Source organism: Rhea americana, unplaced genomic scaffold (genome assembly GCF_003343005.1).
Source record: "Rhea americana isolate MKP2758 unplaced genomic scaffold, rheAme1 scaffold_159, whole genome shotgun sequence".
Lineage (NCBI taxonomy): Eukaryota > Metazoa > Chordata > Aves > Rheiformes > Rheidae > Rhea > Rhea americana.
The window spans coordinates 1,690,977-1,709,768 of NW_028185694.1; the positions used below are offsets into that span (position 1 = coordinate 1,690,977).

The window sequence follows — 18,792 nt, forward strand, 5'->3', positions numbered from 1 at the left end:
CGCCCCAGTATTTACTTAAAATTTAACTGTAAGTGCAACTTTGTTTTGATGTTCGCAATATTACTTGGACACTTAAAAATACATTTCCTTTTGGTCAATGTTACTCTCTCCTGTTTGGCAAAGGAAGACAGAATGAACTTCTCACCTCTTCTGTTCAGTGCAGACATGCGGGATTTCAGTCAAGATTGTTTATGAGACCAAAGACAGAGCTCAGTGCCTGACTCAGTACCACCTAGGTTCAGCATGAGGATGGAAACAAGAAGCTGCTTTTCTAGCCACAGATCAGTTATCCTGCTAGAAACGAATTACTGTGCTTTTGTTCCCCTTCTCTAGTTCCCTCCTATAACAAAGCTCATTTTTTGTTCTGCCTCTATTTTTCTCCCTCACATCCCAATGGCTGAAAAYGTCTCTTCTCAAAAACATCCAGAAACAGTACTGCCTTTGTGCCACTGCCCGGTTTTCTTTAGAGATGATTTCTCGTGTCTCAGGTACTCATTCACAACCAGTTCTTTCCATGCATAACTCAAACACGTTGCAGAAAGAAAATGAAGGGCTAGATTTTGCTCCAAGCATACGTGTTAGGACTACCTTAGCTTGTGGCACTGAGTGCGCTTCCTCAAAACTGCACGTCTCCGGATATTCATGAAAAAAAGAAAAATGGTACCCTCCCCTCCATCCCCCAGATCCAGCCTCCTCCTCCTTTTTGAGCATTAATAAAAGAGTTAAAAGTTGTATTTTTAAGCACTAGCATGAAACGTCTTCTGCCTCTTGCAGTAATCTATCACATGGTACTTACTGGCATCTGGGATGCACACTGAATTAAGACTATTTATTTTAAAGGAAGCAATTAATGTAGTATTCTGGGAGTGATTCCTGCCTTCTCTATGGCATTAAGAAATAATTTAAAGGGCTTAGCTCCTTGGAAAGTTTTTCCCCTCAGACTTTTATACCTTTAGTGTTAATACGACATTCCAGGAGCAATGAATATGTCCTTATAAAGTCTGTTTTGCTGAGGCAAAAGCATCATTTCTCTGACTTTTAATTAAATAAAGCACCTTCATTTCTAAGCTTGCCTCCAGAGCTCTAGTGTAAATGTTTATACAAGCCAGAGACATACAGAAAATAGAGCAGACTGAAGTAGTCACTGCAGCCTGCGTAAATATAGCTCTTGTATTTTTAACATAGAACTGTAGTTGCTGTAGCCTTATCAACCCCAAACATCTTCAGCTTCACACCAACCAACACCAGCTTGGTAGTATCACTCAGGCTGCAGTTTGTTCAGCAAACCCAGCAGAGGGAGCAAAAGGCATCTCTGTATTCTCATAGAAGTGTTATTTGCCTCTCATTAGCAGCAATGACTGATGCGAAAAAAAAATAGTTATATGGTCTCATTACAGTGAAAGACAACACAGGTTCAAAGCAAATCTCTACCTTCTCTCTGGTCACACCACGAAGCAGACAATAGGAAGATTAAAAAACCCTCTGTGATCAGGTAAGATCCCCGACTGGTTCAATTTGCTCCACCTTCTGTCTGATTGCTCTCAATTTCAAAGTGGTGTCCTGATACCCCCCACAGTCAGAGCCCAAGTACATCACAGACCAAACTCCCTCTGTTTGAAGGGGCTCTGTATCAAACTCCAATTGAATGGCAAAAAATTTGCAAGCGCTGGAAGTTACACTGGATAGCCCTGATAAGGGACAAGCAATTAAAAGTGAACCCACAAATGTCACACAACACAGCAATTCAACAGTTCTGCAGAAGTATTCTGCCAGTATCAAAAGCACAGAGAAAAGGAAAGAAAGTCAGAAGGTTTTTTTTTAATCTGTTTGCCTTTATTACAATATATATTTCTATCCTGTTTGCATTCAGCAGATCAAAATGAGGTGTTAAAATGATTTTCATCATTGCAATAGCACATACATTTATAGGGTAAATACTGCATATAAATAGACTTTGAAATAATAATTCATACCTATACATAAAAATACTCAATCTCCTCTTTCCCTCCCTTCCCAAAATTATAGTAATAACATCTTATCTTCAATGTAACTAATGCAACAAGTATGGTATTCTGTYCCTCACATGACACAACTGGAGTGGTATGGTCATCAGATTCATTAAAATAAACATTAGTCACTCCTCACTGCTGCATATTCTAGTTTGTGTATTGTATAAATAGAACATACAGTTATTTAATGTGTCTGCATATTTATACTACGTTAGCCAAATATTCTTTCTGTAACAGAAACCAGCATTACATTGAAAGCAAAGTTTAGTTTTTTCTTTCACAGAAAGAGTAGGAATTTAACCATTCCATTTTTGTTCTTTACAAATTAACAAAGTAATCTAAATATACTGCATAAAAATGCTCAGCCACCGAATCAAAATGTCTTACTCTCTTTTTTGAAAGTGTACTTACAACAAACCAATGTTTCTAGCAGGCCAAGTCAAAACTTTGATTTTCATACCTGTCTTTCCTGTGAACAAATTTGATAAATATTGTATCAACAAATATCTGTTTATATAATTATAAACCTTCAGATACAAAGGGATATACAGTATGTCTGAAGTAAGGCATTCAATTTCACAGAATCATAGAAATGTTGGTCAGAAGGGACCCCTGGAGGTCATGTAGTCCAACTTCATGCTTGAAGCTGACAATCACCAACTCTAGATCAAGTCAGTCACAGCTTTGTTTAGCCAAGTCTTAAAAAACTCCACAATGGATATTTCACAGTGTCTCTAGGCAACCTATACCAGTGCTACACTACGCGTAGAAATTGGACAGAATTAAAATGGCCACTCATTTACACTACTATTTGGTCTGAAATACTAATGGTGACAACAAACCCTGGATTTGCTGTTTATTATGTCATAAATACATACATCATAGGCTTAAGTTCTGAAGAACTTTCAGAAACCTCTTCTGACAGAAGCTGCAGTGTGCAGTAACTTAGGAAAACAAACCTTAACTTATATGAAGGATAACAAAACTGGCAGTCTCTTAGCAAATGCTTGGGGAAAAGGGTTGGTTTGGGTTTTATTTTGCAAAATGAATGGACTGAAATAGGCCTTTACCATAAATAGATTAAGATAGGATGTGGTTAGTGTGTTCACTCATTAATTCAATCATTAATGACGGGTATTAAAAAATACCTACAAAGGAAGTGTGGCTATATTTAGAGATGCAGCCTATTCAGTTTGGCAACCTGACATCCCCTCTGACTGTCTTTCAGAGAATTCACATTAAATGTCTTCAGTCTRTAGGTAAGGTTTTTGCATTTTCTTTAAACTTTCAAGAGAATATATTCAGCTTGGGTTGTTAAACACACATTTCTTCCTCTTTGAGCTTGTCTGCTAATTCCAACTTCTCCAAAGCGGGATACACCTCACCCAAACTGGTAAAGTTCACTTGAAAAGGAAAACTTGGGGCTGGGCTCACTACTGCCCACTGTGGCTGTACAAAGGATTGAACTGACATTACTGGCCTCCTGACATTCCAGATAAAGTCTGCATCACTAAGAATTAGAAAATCTCTATTTTAGAATTGCCATCCTAATTTCATTGCTATCACTCTTCTGGCTTGCAAAACAAGAATTCATTGATATAGAGCAAGTGGACACAGAGCAGCTGTTTCCAAAACTTTGGGTGGTAACAGACCACAATCACATCTTAAAAAGTTTCTCCTGGACCACATTGCCTTCTTATTATTAAACTCTTAACTGAAAACACTACAAAGTAGCTGTGAAACACCTACCATTGCCTCACAGATTACGACCAGGCAGAAACTACAGCCTGGGAACCACTGTTTTAGCTGTACTGAAATACAACATACACGAAATCSCACAATGCTATTTTCAGTCTTTCAAAGAACCATTAGACTTACATATTTTAAAAGGAAAAAAAAGTCACTTCTGTAGCTACAAGCACATTTGAGGATCATYTGGCATATGGTTACTTGATGTCTACATTTTAATTTAAAGTACTACATTGCAAAAAGGCAGACCATTTGGAAAACATTTTCAGCTGATCTGCAGTATTGCTTCTAACACATGGTTAAATCTTAAGGCAGTCAAAAAGTAAGTAGCAAAAACAGTATCTACAGCTTGTGTCTGAAAAAACAGGAAAAACTTGCAGGGATAGGACTGAAGGTGATAGAGGAGATTTCATTTTCTCATAAGATAGTAAATTACACTGAAAACATCCATTCTTTATAATAAAAGACTCAAAAATCCCACATGGTAAAAAAACCTGAGATGCATCATTCACCAGCATCAAAGTTCACATTTTAGCCCAAAATAATGTTTCAGATAAAACTGCTCCACTGATAAAACCCTCGAGGCTCTTAGCTCAGCAATGGTCTTCAAATTTGGGAAATTCAGTGTGTGACTTTACTGAAAACCACTGGAGTCAAACCATTGACTATGTGGGCACTTTACATACCGACTTGAATTTTTCACTTTCACRCTTAGCTCCTCTTGAAGCATGGTACTTCTCAATTAGAGTGATGGTGGCAGAACCTGGCCATCTAATTTCATTTGCTTTCCGTTTAGATTCTGCATTATTTCTTTCCTCAGAAAAATGTTATCATGTGAAAATAACAAGCTGGAATAAATCAAAACAATTCCATTGGCTTTGATGGCTACATTGATTTACAATAGTTGAGGATGTGACCACTATCTAACCCTTACAAAAATATCTGTTGGTCAAGAAAAGAGGTGAAGAGGAAGAATCATATGATCTTTCAGAGAAAGGAATTTTGACTTTACATGGATTGCAACTTCTGCCCATGTTGCCAAATGATGTTAGGAATGGTCAGYGCCTTCAGCTCCCTTGCTAGCAGGGGGTTCTAATGAGATGAGGAAGACTTCTCTGATGCAGAAAAGACACAGGATCACTTTACGACAAATCCTTATGGCATGCTTAACTGCAGCTCCAACATCACTACACTTGTATTTGACCTTAGGTAATGAAAACGTATGGCACAATCTGGGCAATTAGGTGAACAGCTAGGAATCAAAATCCCATTCCTAGTAACACTCACCCTTGTCATCTGGAAACGTGACTTCTAGTATGAAAAAGTATTTCTAAGTTTGCTCACAGCAAATGAATACAATGCTCACAACATCACAGATTCCAGCTGAACTGTCAACTGCAAAGCCAAGTGATGTACTTTCAGTACAATTCAATTCATTCTTTGAACCGAAGCCAAGAATTTGGAGATGCAATTAAGATGAGACTGGATGTACATCCTGAGTTTCAAAAGGTGGTAGAGGTTCTCTCCAGTAGGTAAACTGACTGAAGGTATCAGAACAAGGGAAGTCTGAAGAATGGCTTCTTTTYAGCAAAGGGAAAATGTGATCAACCACTTCGCATAGTCTGACATAACTGAAAAATAAATAAAAAGGATTCTAGATCATTTCAAATCTTCTTACTTTGAATCAAGATGAGCCCCCAACCACCAAGACATGGCTACTCTTAAAAGGACAAGTCATCCTCCTTATGAATGAAATGAACCTTGATTTCAGTGCCTATCTTCCAGAGAGGATTTACAATACAGATAATCAGAAATCATTTCATTCTAAGCAAAGAAGATACTTGCCTAATAAGAAACATTTTCTGCCCAGATCAGCCACTAAAATATCCAGGCCTCACATTTTGCTTCTCTATTTCTGTCTAAATTTGCTCAAGCAGCTCCCTGCTCAATTGAGTATTCATATTTTATGGACCTATACCTTCCCTTTCATGGAGTGCAGTATTAACCTTACTAAAAGCAGTTTCCCTTCAGTGTTAGGTGCTACAATGTCTAAGTGTCTTGTTGGAAGCCCTGTTTTATCTTCAGATTTTGTTTTCTGACTCCTCTATATTGGAGCTCCAGGAAAGGGAAATTTTGAAAAGCATATGTTTAAAGGCCATGAAAATGCAAATGACTTCAGGAAACTTACTTATCTCATTTTTAAACAGACTAAATTATACAGAGATTATTCCTTTACGTGATTAAAGTAGATGGAATATCTTTAAACTAAATATTAAAGTTCTTTTTTTAAACAAGTTCTTCAATTCAACTGAAAAGAAGTGGAAAGTTGATATATGATTTTAAGTTTTTTATATTTTATTCGAAATACTCTAAAGAAACTTTCATTAGGGAAAATCATAGTCATCCTTGGGCAAATTGCATCAGAAATTATAACAGGAAATGAATTTAGCATACAAGATAATAGGGATAAAAGATTACTTACGAAGAAATGTTTGTCTTTGCATGCTCCTGTATAAGTTCTCCTTTGGGGTTAACCGTAAATATTCTGTTTAAAGAAACTCCCACCTGTTTGTATGAATAAACATCCTGAACAGAAGTGGGACGGGGAAAAAAAAAAAATCATGATTCTGCCTTTGCATGGTAGCTTTTATTCTTGCTTCAACACACTATACAGAAGAACATACTTTCACAGTACTGGTATTAAATTTATATAAGTATTGTGCATCTGAAATTATCCTAGAGTATTATAAACTTGAACTCAGCCTAACAGAATTCTGATAGAAAACGCTTGCGGCTAGGTTTTGAATCTGCTACTTTAATTTAATCTATTGATTGAAATCATGTTTTGTTTCATTTTTTCAATAATTTCCCTTGACACAAAAATAACATTTGATAAAAAGAAAAGCTAATGATATTTGGGTGGTAAGGTAATTGTACTTTCTTTTTTCTTTCAGAGAATATTTGTTTTCCTGAGAGTATTGTACTGAGTATCTTGTAACACTGTACAGTGGTTAATACATAACTGACCCCTAAAACAGTGATTAGCTTGTAAGAACATGGTCACAAAAGGAGGTCATTCCAACTGTGCCTACATTAATACTCCTGCAAACATCTCTTAGTTTGAGTTAGTAACATACCCATAGATTGACTACATGTCAGAGTACACAGACAAAACAATAGGGAGTATTATATGGAGTACAGTTAGAAGTAAAAACTAAGAATGTCTTATAAGAAATATAAATTGTTGAGGAATGTAATGTACAACTTTTGTACGGTTCTGAAGAAAAGCCTGACAAAAACAAAGATGAAAATATCCCCAAAAGAATTTGATCAGAAGCAAGTTTCCATTTTACTAATTAAACTATCAGATATGGTTTTAAAGGTTCAAGCAGTGAAAGATGGAATATTAAAGAAGGTATGAAAAATATTTTAATCTCTATTGTAAAGACTGTTCCAGAAAACTGAAATAACAACTATACAGAAGTGAACAGCAGTCACTTCAGGAACTCAGTGTCCTGGCAGTCCATGCACTATCTGTGCCTGGAATGTCCATGAGTACTGAAATTTCAGAGTATATTCTGAAAAAATACTACAGAAAATTGAAAACACATGATCCTGATGCTCATGGACATAGTGGTGCATCTGCAGACTATACTGAAAAAGAGATCAAGGGAGTTAAAAATAATTAATTTAGAACCATTTAATTAGCTTACTGATTTACTTTGAATTTTTATTGAAACATACATGACAATGATGAGGTTCAAAAACTGGAGATAGAGGTAGACACTGTCTATAATATGAAACCACAAAGTCATTTCAGTACCATATGTCTGAAGGTAGCTTGATCACAGAAATTAATGTGTATGATATAGCAGATCAAATATATATATTATTTGGACATTCTCCCCGTCCTCACTGATACACCGCTTTTAAATTATATCATTTGCTATGATATGAAGCTGGCAGAAAATTATCACTGCTCACAAATGTCAGCAACCTTAACAAAAATAGATGACAACTGTAGAAACGAATTCCCAATTGAAAGACATGCTAAATCCTCTTAAGTGTAGCCACAACATCTGTTGTTTCAAATGCCAAAATATCACACCAGGCCCCACGTCCAATATTTAGGCATCTAGAACTCTCAATCTCCTGCATCCACATTCACGCTGATAATGTCCAGTGTCCATATTTATGGCGGTAATTTCCCCCAGCTATCAAYGTTTCAGCTATTGAACGTATCTGAGCTGCCAGAGCACAAAGCAGTTATGTGGAATGAATTTCAGCCCTATTGCAGGCAATTCAGTTAAGAGCCTTTAATTCTTCTGTAGTTAGTGGAGAAAGGTGGACAGCTGGCATTCTGCAGAAGAGTCTATTTCTCTCTCTACCAACTAGAGAAAAAGCAAGAGGTAATTAACTAGAGAACTATTTCTCAAATTAAGAAATACTAAGAAATAAGAAGAGTCAAGGACCTTTCTTTTAAGGTCCAATGGCATGGCCAGAAAATGAGCAGGCTATTAAACTGGTTTAGCTTCCAAAACAGGGTGGATTCATCCAAGTTGCATGTCAATGATCCCTAGCCATAATAAACACACTGACATCACTATGTTGCACATTACAAATGACACGAGTTACACATATGACACATGAGTTTCTACTGGAAATATTACTTGCCAATAATGAAATGGAGGAAATACCAAAAGTTCTGTGAGGCTCCTGGGCACTAATATTGGGTACATCTGTCTAATTTAGTTAACTTTTAAACTTAGATGTCTAACAAAACAGTGAATATCTAGAAAAAACAAGCAAGTTTCCTAACTACTGAGCGCTAGATACTTTCAAAGACATTCAGAGATAGAGACAAACCTCTGCCCTTCCTTAGGCACCTGTGGTAATATCTACCTTCTCTGACTTTGAAGTAAAGTGATACTGTCTTGTCAGTATTATTAACACTCTATACTCCTCCCCTCCACAAAAACACACCATGGCTATATCCAAAATACCTGTCAAGCTAACGCTTGAATCATAGCTAAGAATTTACAGAACCACAGAATTGTTGAGGTTGGAATTGTCTGGGAGAGTGGTGGTGATACATGCCAAAACCATCACCAGGACCATGCTAATTAACAATTTAAAAGGAGGGAAGATCACATATCAGGGTTCCTACCTCTGCTTAGATTAGATGCAGTCTCAATGCATTCACTAGACTGTTTCCTTTTGTGGATGCCTTTAAGTATTTTTGGGGTCAGGATAGGATTAAGGAAAGCCTATAGCCAAATTCTATAGCCCTCATCTGGGTAAGGGAGACCTGAGTTTCCATCCCTGTATCAAGGAATCTGTAACTATTCCCGCAAAGCACAATCATTTGATTTCAGTAGGTCTTTTAAATGTACTTAGAGTTTGAAGTCTACATCCCACTGACACACATCTGAAGGATTTTGTGTGTTCGTCCACAGGTAGCTCACTGGGACTATAGCACTATGAACCAGATTGAGATCAGTGTTTTCACAGGGATTTTTTTTTATATAGTTAGGGTTTCAACTAGTATTTGCTGACTTATGCAGATGTTATATTTTGTCTCCTATTCCTTCTCTGTTTGCCTCCTTGCATCCTAAATCGTGAGATCTTTGAGAAAGCCCTAAAAAAAATTAAAAAAAAATGCAAGTCTAACTCCCATTTAAGACTTCCAGGCTCTAATGTAATGGAACCATGAAATAACAGCAACCTTTCCACTCCATTTTAGTTATTACTTACGGCAGGTCTGTTTCCAAAAGCAGCATAAAAGGGTTCAGTGTTAGGATAAAACAAGTTTTTGATGTCTGTCAAACACTGAACTTTAAATTTTTCTGGCTTCTTTTCTATCACCTCCCTGAAATGGTGAAAAAAAAATAATGTTAAGTAACTGCATATGAAATACAGCATAATCCATTTTATTTTCTTTACTCGCCATTTTTCACTTATGTGGATTTTCCTATTAGTCTCACACCCTTCTTCCAGTAAATCTTCATTTGGAAGTAAAAGTGCTTTTGGAAACAAAGTAACATTCCCAAGCTTATGTAAAAGTACATAGTAAATAAACCTCTGAAACAAAACGACTTCTACTGAAATCTAAAGGTAAAGATGGCTACTGAGCAAGGACAGTTGATTACAAGGAGTAGCTGCTAAATAAGAGCTTATGAGAAATACATTGTCATTAAATAAACTGCTTCTTGAGAACTGATGAATGATTCACAGATTATTTTAGCTTTTTTTGTATATAGCTTTTGTTATTTATTTATTTAAGGAAAAAATAAAGGACTGCAATTACCGTATGCGCTAGAAGCATCTCAGCCTGTTAAGATATGTCTACGGTCAGGGTCATTCATCACGGCTAACTAGAAGAAGTTAAGGAATAAAGAAATTCTCTATTCCTTTTTAATTACTCATTTCAGAATAGAGAATTCATTAATGAATGCCGGAGTTCTCGTATCTAGGCAAAAGCCTTCTCACAATCACTTCTCTTGGCAAGCAGGCTGAACAGGTGGTAGATCCTGGATTTCCCATATCATGGGAAGACACCAGCACGACATAAAAGCACTGAAGCAGCTCAGAATCCCACCTGGGATCCTAGCCCTGGCACACACGCCAAGCAACGTGTGAACAGTAAAGAAGCCTCACAGGAATAATACAGCCCTTTGGCACAGCAGCTCTGTATATGAAGCAAAGTTTGAGAACATGCAAAAGAGGTATAAAACAACCTTTCCCTAGTTCACATACACCTGATCTCAGAGCTCTTAAAACCCCATAATTATATCTAGGGAAACAATCAAGCTATTTCTTGCTGTTACCGAAAATCAGAAATAAAACTCCTTAGCACCAATGTTATTGGTGTTATGTAACATACAACATAGCACCAATGTTATTGGTGTTATGTAACATACAACATAACACCATATAACAACACATTAATGCCATCTACTATCTCCATCTACATCAACTACATCACAGTAGTTAAAATAGTATATACTGAAAGATGAATATCCTTTAGCCTAAATGATACCAAAATGGGTATCACTTTAAATATATTTCTGCATACAAGTAATATAACAGTAGCTACTCGTTCATTGCATCTATAATTTAATCAGTCTGAGAACTGAGAACTCCAAGGTCTCTTATACTTAGAACACAACTGGTAAGACAGTCTGCAGCATGTTACTCAATCAGGAGAACATCTGAACAACTTTTCATAAAAAATTCTAATGAAATAAATCCTGTCACAGCACCTTTTAACAGCATACAATATTTTCAGCAGTTGCTTGACAAGCTTCACTGAATTAGGAAGAAAATACGATATTCATGATCTGTGCTATGACGATTCACCTATTACACATCAACACCTATTACAGAACAAACCACCAACACAGATTTCCACAATGTAGTCAAGAGCATAGAAATTCATTTCATTTTCTCATGACTTTCTTCAAAACCCACCAGGTAATATTCTTCCATAAAAAATATTTATGCAAATTAGAATACCTTACAAGTCAAGACACAACAGTTGCTACTAATTGCTCACTTTTTTACCACAAGTAAATATTAACAAGAAAAAAAACCACTGTGATGAAGTCAACAAGCAATACCTAGGGCTAAACAGTGAACTTAGATGTAAGGCCTGTCCAAAAGATCAAATAAGCAATGTGACTCTGTCTGTTAGATTTTGGTCTTTCTCTAACCAAATTTCCTCTTAACTAAATTTCGCTCCAATACTAAGAAAAAAAACATTATGAATGATTTCTAGCACTCAGAAAAAAGCTGAGACTTTAATCTTCACCAACCTCTTTTCTTTCTGCGTAAAGTAACATTACAATACCTGTGAAAAGCTGAGAATAGGCTGCTTGGACTCAGTAACACTGGCCCTTGAGGCAGCACAGTTCCTCGTTCATTGACCCAGTGCAAGTACCCTCTGGTCATGTCTGCCATCCCAATAGCACGTGCTGAACAGTACAAAAACTTATATCCATTTCTGTGAATTGGAAAAAAAAAAAAGAAATCATTTTAAAAATAAAGTGTTTTGATATTAAATAATTTTGTGAGTTTTACTTCTACATGAATCAAATCAATCATGAGTGTTAAACAAACTTATGTTTAACCTAGATTTATTAAAAAGAAATAAAAATATTAATGCCAGAACCCTGGGTAATCAAAATATRTCTATCCCCACTGATGTTACTGATTTGCACCAAAAGAGGATTCATTTATCTTTGGTCTTTCCACGACTATGGTAATCAAGCTGCCTCTATATGTTGGGATCACACGCCTTATAATTAACTGAAATTGTATCTTGTAAGAGGAAAACACTTGCCATAAAACAAACAATGGTGTATTAATCTTTGCTGTATTAACAGTGCTGTATTCTTGCTTTTTGGGTCTCTGCAGAAAAAGATTAGTTTACGTGCAACATGTTCCTTCAGATGTGAGCAATCTGAACTTCAAAACATAGTATTAGAAGTAATTCTTGACTTCAAGCTAAAATATAAGTTTCAGTAGAAGTCACAGGTTACCCTCTTTCAGGTATCTTGGTTCTCTCCACAGAGTCTGATGATGTCAGTTCAACTTAGTAATTTTTTTTATTTAGTAATCAATAGCAATTTATTTTGCAAGTCCTATAAAGAAATTGTTAATGAAATAAAGGAATACAGTACTGACTGTATTCATGGTCATTAAATCTAACTATTACATATTTACATGGAATTCTGCTATAACATGTAGCTGCTACATAATTAACTCAGTAATTCAAATAACAACATGACTCAAATCTTTTTTCCCCTGTGTTTATGGTCACAAAGTTCCAACAATTGACAATGCTGGCAGGCAAAGAAATAGCAACTGCAATTAAAAAAAGATTAATGAACAATTTCACGAAATATAACGTAGGGGTTAAAAACAGAACTAAATACTGCTCAGTATGTGAATTCCCAGGTTGTCCTGCCCTTTTTTATAATTACTTACACCTATACAGAGTAAAAGCTTGGAACAGTGTCTCTAGCATAATTTAGATTCCATCATCCATAATTTATAATTTACCATTCATGTCAAACAAAAAGCAATAAACCAATCTTAGCAAAACCCTAGTGCATAGAACAAATTAGATTAACTAAGAAGAGAGTTGTGATGTGTACCAGAGGCTTTTCAAACATTTAAGGTAATTTAAGAATCGCTAAATTTAATGAAATAAAGGAAAACAGTTTCTCGGCAGAGGGCAGAAGTATCAACCTGAATAACTGGAGAACAACCAGGTGTGCTTTTTGTAGAAGTTTAAATTTAAATACCTAAACATCAGAATACAATGGATATTTCATCCAACTCTATCCTGGTATCAATTTATTTTTCTCACTTCCTTCCCACCTCCCAATTGTTCACCATACTCTCAGCCTTCGATCTGCCAGTGCACACAACGGCTTGACTACATTGCACAATCTCTCTGGAAAACCAGCAATGCATCTGCACTCTTAACACTAGCCTTACTCACATAGATGCATTCCCACACCAACACCCCACATACGTTAGTACAGCCTGTTTCTTCTCCTGCTCATATACATCAGAGAAAGCATCTCATGGTTTTTTTGGAATATCTTGTACTATGTCATTCTAGGATTCTCTCCAGGCTAATGAAATTAACTGACCTAAAGCTCTGCTGTTCTACTGTTGTTGAACATTTCCTCAATAGCCAATGGAGAAAAATAGTTATTTCAAATCACCATTAGGTCTCAGGCATATCAAATCATTTTTTTGAAGGTGCCTACCTTTCTCTACTGCTCATATCAGGTATACAAGTAATAAGTAAGTGTGATGAATCTAGATCCCTTCACCCACCATTGCACAGAAAGTATTTATTTCTGTGTACCAACAGACACTAGTGCAGATCAGTGTGAGCTAGGTAGCTATAGCTCAGTAGTTGATTTTTTCATGTAACACAAGCCCATGGGCTTTTCACAGCATGTGTCTCATTGATTTTTGATGCTTTTAAATTGCATTTCAAGCAATGTTTACTCAACACCTGCTCTAGAAATTAACCAGCACCACAAAAATATTTTAAGATTGAATCTGCATAAATTTGCAATTTAATAATGGAATAACAACAAAAATATATACAAGGAAATATCAGAAACTGTACAACCAGTAACAAAGACCATCATGCCTGTCTTGGAAGTTTATCATTATTTATACAACAAACAAAAATATATGTCTATAAGCAATGAGTATCTAAAAGGGGTCCATTTCTGTTCAAAAATAAGATATTGCTGCTTTAAGGGTGAGAGTATGCTTTAGAAGCTTAGTGTTTAGATAGTTTAAGTCCAAGCCATTTCTCTGGACTCCCTTTCTACTCAGCAGAAAGGGAAGGAACTTGCCCCAAGCTGATTCTTCCCATGCGCCCTTGCACGACTGATGAAGATGCCTGTGTCTCTCTACACTCACCACTGCATCAACCTAGGCAACTAGCCTAGATTAGACCACTAACTTCTAGACAAGTAACATCTAGCAAGAAGAATCCTGCCCACAATCACCCCCTAGACTGAACAGTCCTTACTCATTTCATGACATCCTCCATAAGGAGAGATGGGAACATATATTAGCAACATGATTAATCTGCAAAATGCAACTCTGAGTTTGCAAAGAAGTTAGTTCTTTTCACTGAAGTGACAAAACCCATTCAACTCAGAGTTCTCAGAACTAAACTATCTGTTTGGGATGGTTGGGATAACAATCGCTACTCATTAGCTGGGAGCATTTGCTCTTGATACTACAAAATAGCTTTTGTTCTGGATACCTCAGAGCAGACGTCCACACTGTGTAAACATCACTGAAGTGATGAAATAGTGATGAAATAGTCAGCTTTATAGGTTAAGAGAAGTCTACAAATTTTAATTTTTATGTGCAAATGAATAAACACACACAGGGTCACAGACACATGATTTACTAAATACTCACTGGCTCACTTTATGGTACAACTTTGCAATCCCTTGGTGTGTCCAGTCTTTGCCAAGAGTAGGCAGAATATGGCCTAAAGTATCTGACCTGAATAAACAAAAAAAACAATAAAAATTAACTGAAAAAAAATCTCATTTGACTAAGCATTATGCAAATATACAGCAAGAAAGCCACACCCTGAATGTCTTGCATCTTAAGAGAAAAAAGATTGGGCAGTCACCTAAGATGAATTTGCAGAAGTACTATAAGATAAAGAGATCCAACAACTGTCCAGTCAGCTCAGCAGCACACGAAAGAGTAGTCCACTCCTTGCTTTCCTGAAGTAACTGTGTATGGGTGGGGAATTAATTTGTGTTAGTTCAAAAAAACAGTTTCAGTTTAATTCAAGTATTTTAATCCACACAAAATTGGTCTTGGAAATTAGTTATAGCTAAGTTTGATTTTGAAACAAATGGATTTTGAAACAAGCATTTCATTTTAAAAGGTCAAAAGCAAATTTTTACACTTTTTTTTTTAAAAGTGTTTCTCTGTTTCAAACATTTTCCATAATGCAAATAATCATCCAACAACTGAACCATTTTGATCACTCCAGAATCACCTTTTTTGACCTTAAATACTGATTTGAAATACTCTATCAAATAGTAATCCTGACATTGAACTTAGTACCTTATCTTCTAAATAATAATGCCTCCCACTGGACTGCTCAGTAATGTCTCTTAAAGGCAATGTGGCAAAGAGTTTATGATTTTCTGGAAAGTCCTCCAACACTACCATAAATATAATACAAGAAAACAGTAGTGACAAGTAACAGGCCCATATTGTATGTGTCTTTATGAAATTAAGAATCCAGTCAAAAAAAAAAAAAAAAAAAAAAAAAAAAAAAAAAAAAAAAAAAAAAAAAAAAACACACACACGCTTGGAATGAGATCATTCTTTGCCTTAATTCCCTGTTAATTATTCTTTCTGCTTTAGTCCAAAGGACAACTTGTGCTTGCAGATAAAGCTTCTCCCTGTCATGAACTCACCGTGTGATTGTTCCATCAATGTCAGAAATAATAACTTTATCATCCCAGTTCCACAGGTAAATGGTACCCTCGCAGCGGCAAGTGCCTTGATACTGTGTTGTAACACTAAAGGTCACATCATTGGGGCCATTCTTCAGCTTTAAGTTTTTCTGCAAGACATTACCAGCAAGATAATCAACAAACTGAGCATGCAAAATGGACATAGTACAAACACAAAGGCACAGGTGATCATTGCTTTCATCATACTGAATATTACTGCTTTCAGCAGAGCTATTGTCTAAATGGTAGCAGAGGTTTGCCCCATGTGATGCATCTTTATAGAGCAGAACACAACAAAAAAATCTTGTTTTTCAGTAATATATATGAAAAAAACAATCCTGAAAAATTCACATAAACAATGAACTGTGGACAACAGACTATCTATGTTTTTTTTTCCTCCATCTATATGTAGATATGGAGGAGAGAAAGAAAAATGGTTTACAAAAAGTTCCATGAACAGTGAAACCAATGAAGAGTGCTTATATATGGATCTGTGTTCTATGGTACTGCACTTTTTTCTATAATAACCCATCTCCCTCTAGTCCTCACCAAGTTTCCTTAACTCACCTACTTCCCTGCCCTTCCCTTCCACTGCCTCCTGCATCACTTAGTTACTTGCTGGGCAAGACACTAGCAACATGTGTCTACTTGTGGACCCATTCATTTTCACAATAGTTGCAGGAGTTTAATACTGTAAGTGTCTCCATTTCCTCCATAATATTTCACTGCAATTAGTCAGTGGGTTAATAGTGGTGTGAATGCAGAACAACTGACTGGTAACTTGTGAATCTCTCAGAGTATTTCCTCAAGAAATCAATCTAAAAGTAGTTTTGGCTTCAACTAAGTCCTGTAAATTTTCCGAATCTGAAAAGTATCAATATGTTCATGTAACCCTTGCTTTCCATTTGCTACAGACAATAGCAAACAAATCCCATCTGTCTCTTGCAACAAATTCCACATTTCTTACAAACTCTTGAGCTAGTGTGTGATGGGTTGCCTAATGCTGTATTCCTTGTATGTGTTTCCTTTATAAAATTAATTGGCTGTAGATAAGAATACAAAAAGGATTCCTCTAAAGTAGCCAATTTTCCCAAATCAAATAGGAACCTACTGAACACAGAACAGCAAGTTTTGTCACCCATAGTCAAAACACCTCTGTCACAGAAAGAGAGATTTGGCTCCCAAGAAATTAATAGCCTGCCCTCAGAGTAAATCCACAAACAGCTCTTTCAGAAGCTACTAAAAGACGACTGTGTTTGTGTAAAACATGCCTTCTGCCTAACAGAGAAGGAAAAGGAAAAAATATAGACCTGTGGGTTGACATCTACACAAATACGCACATTATACATGGCAAGGATGTGGTTCCAGTGCACTTAGTCACTTCACAGAATATAGACTTTGGAATTTTATTTTGATATTTATCTAAGTGGTATCCCATGTCCCCTAATCTCTGAAACCCAACAATTACTGCAAGGTACAACATTCATGCTTAATACTGAAAAGAGAAGGAAAACATTTTTTGAAAATRTAATGAAATACATGATTAAATTCAAGCAGTAAGGGCTAATTAAGCCTTGCAAACCTGAATAACAGCAGGGTTCTTGTTGTATAAGAAATAGCATTTCATGACAAGGAGGTAAAATTAACTCACAAGCTGGTCAGAAGTGAGTCGAAGGGTTTTTTTGTAACTGATTCCAGACAATAATGAAAGATGACTGGAGTTGGTTTGTAATGACCCAAGGTTTTGTTTGGCAGTTCTAGGGTCTTCATCACTTGACGAAGATTCATCTTTTATTCTGCAACATTGCACACACAGAAAGCGATGCCATCTCAGTATGTGCATCTCAGTAGCTATTAAAAATTCATTAACAGTGAATCACCAAATAAGTCATTGATTCTTTGCTCCTAAGTACTCTCTCAAAAAGTCATTCACAACCTGGATGTAAATATATCAATGAAGTGCTGAATTTTCATTCATGCATGCTCCCATTATTCATACTTGGATTCTCCTAGTCATTCAGTTGTCTATACACTATTTCTCATCACTTTAACTTAACAGATGTAAATTAATATGCCATGTTGACTCATAAAAAATCTCATAGATGTTAAGAAATACCTGTTAGATATCATAACTACAAAAAAAAATCACTCAATTCTCAGATGAAAAATGGGGTTTTGTTATATTGGCTTTTTTTCCATACAATTTAGCAATTAATTAAAAAAAAAAAAAAAAAAAACTATGGTGATGGTAATTTTATTACAGAAAATAACTCCCTCCTCTTCTTCTCTTTCAGTGAACAATTTTTATTCATTGGATTATTCTTTTCCAATATACTTTGTAGGATTACCTTATTCAGGTTGTGACAACGAAAAGCCATAAATAAGTTGCTTTACACTATGTCTTTTTAAATATACAATATTAAAATATTTTTCAGAATTTTAAGAATATTTTCTTCAGAAAGTATTCCTACAATAAACAAAACTATCACTTCAGATGGCAGCTAAAATATCCTTTAAGATCCTACAGATCTCATCTTTAAAACAATCACCATTTGGCCTCTTATTTCTACCACAGCTGGGTTATGTTTGGTGTTAGTAAGTCTTGACTCAACATCAAGATACCACTTCTCATAATTAGCAACATTTAAAACTCCATTTTTGTAATCCTTTGTAACATCACATCTCAAAAGTGCTACTCAGCATTTCAGTCACCTCACTGTGCTTATAAGCAATAAATTCTTAATACTAGATTTCTAAAGGTCAATTAAAATTTAAACAACGAATGCTGATTTCAGCATCTAGCCTGCTTTAAGTCTAACTCCACTTCAAAGCTTATCTTTAAACAACCATGTAAGAAACAACAGACGTAAATGCCATCTGTCATCATTAAAAAAAAAATAAATCTTTTTGATTCATTTTGTAGATCTCACAAATTCAGAAAATAGAGGCAACTGAGGCAACAGCTGGTCTCCTACAAAACAGGGAATTTTCATTCCAGCAAA

At 35.8% G+C, this 18,792-nt stretch overlaps 1 protein-coding gene across 2 annotated transcripts in view; it reads right to left on the reverse strand.

Annotated features, from left to right (window-relative positions):
• Positions 1–1,811: 1,811 nt before the first annotated feature.
• The window catches only part of LPIN1 (lipin 1), a 52,348-nt gene continuing 35,367 nt past the window's right edge, over positions 1,812–18,792 (reverse strand). For both annotated transcript variants that reach the window (XM_085299980.1, XM_085299979.1), the window contains 7 exons: positions 17,442–17,586; positions 15,752–15,900; positions 14,727–14,813; positions 11,608–11,760; positions 9,513–9,627; positions 6,241–6,344; positions 1,812–5,389 (listed from right to left, as the gene is read on the reverse strand). In XM_085299980.1, coding sequence (XP_085156106.1) covers positions 5,230–5,389; positions 6,241–6,344; positions 9,513–9,627; positions 11,608–11,760; positions 14,727–14,813; positions 15,752–15,900; positions 17,442–17,586 — 913 coding nt within the window. In that variant the 3' untranslated portion in view covers positions 1,812–5,229. The remainder of the gene's footprint in view (positions 5,390–6,240; positions 6,345–9,512; positions 9,628–11,607; positions 11,761–14,726; positions 14,814–15,751; positions 15,901–17,441; positions 17,587–18,792) is intronic.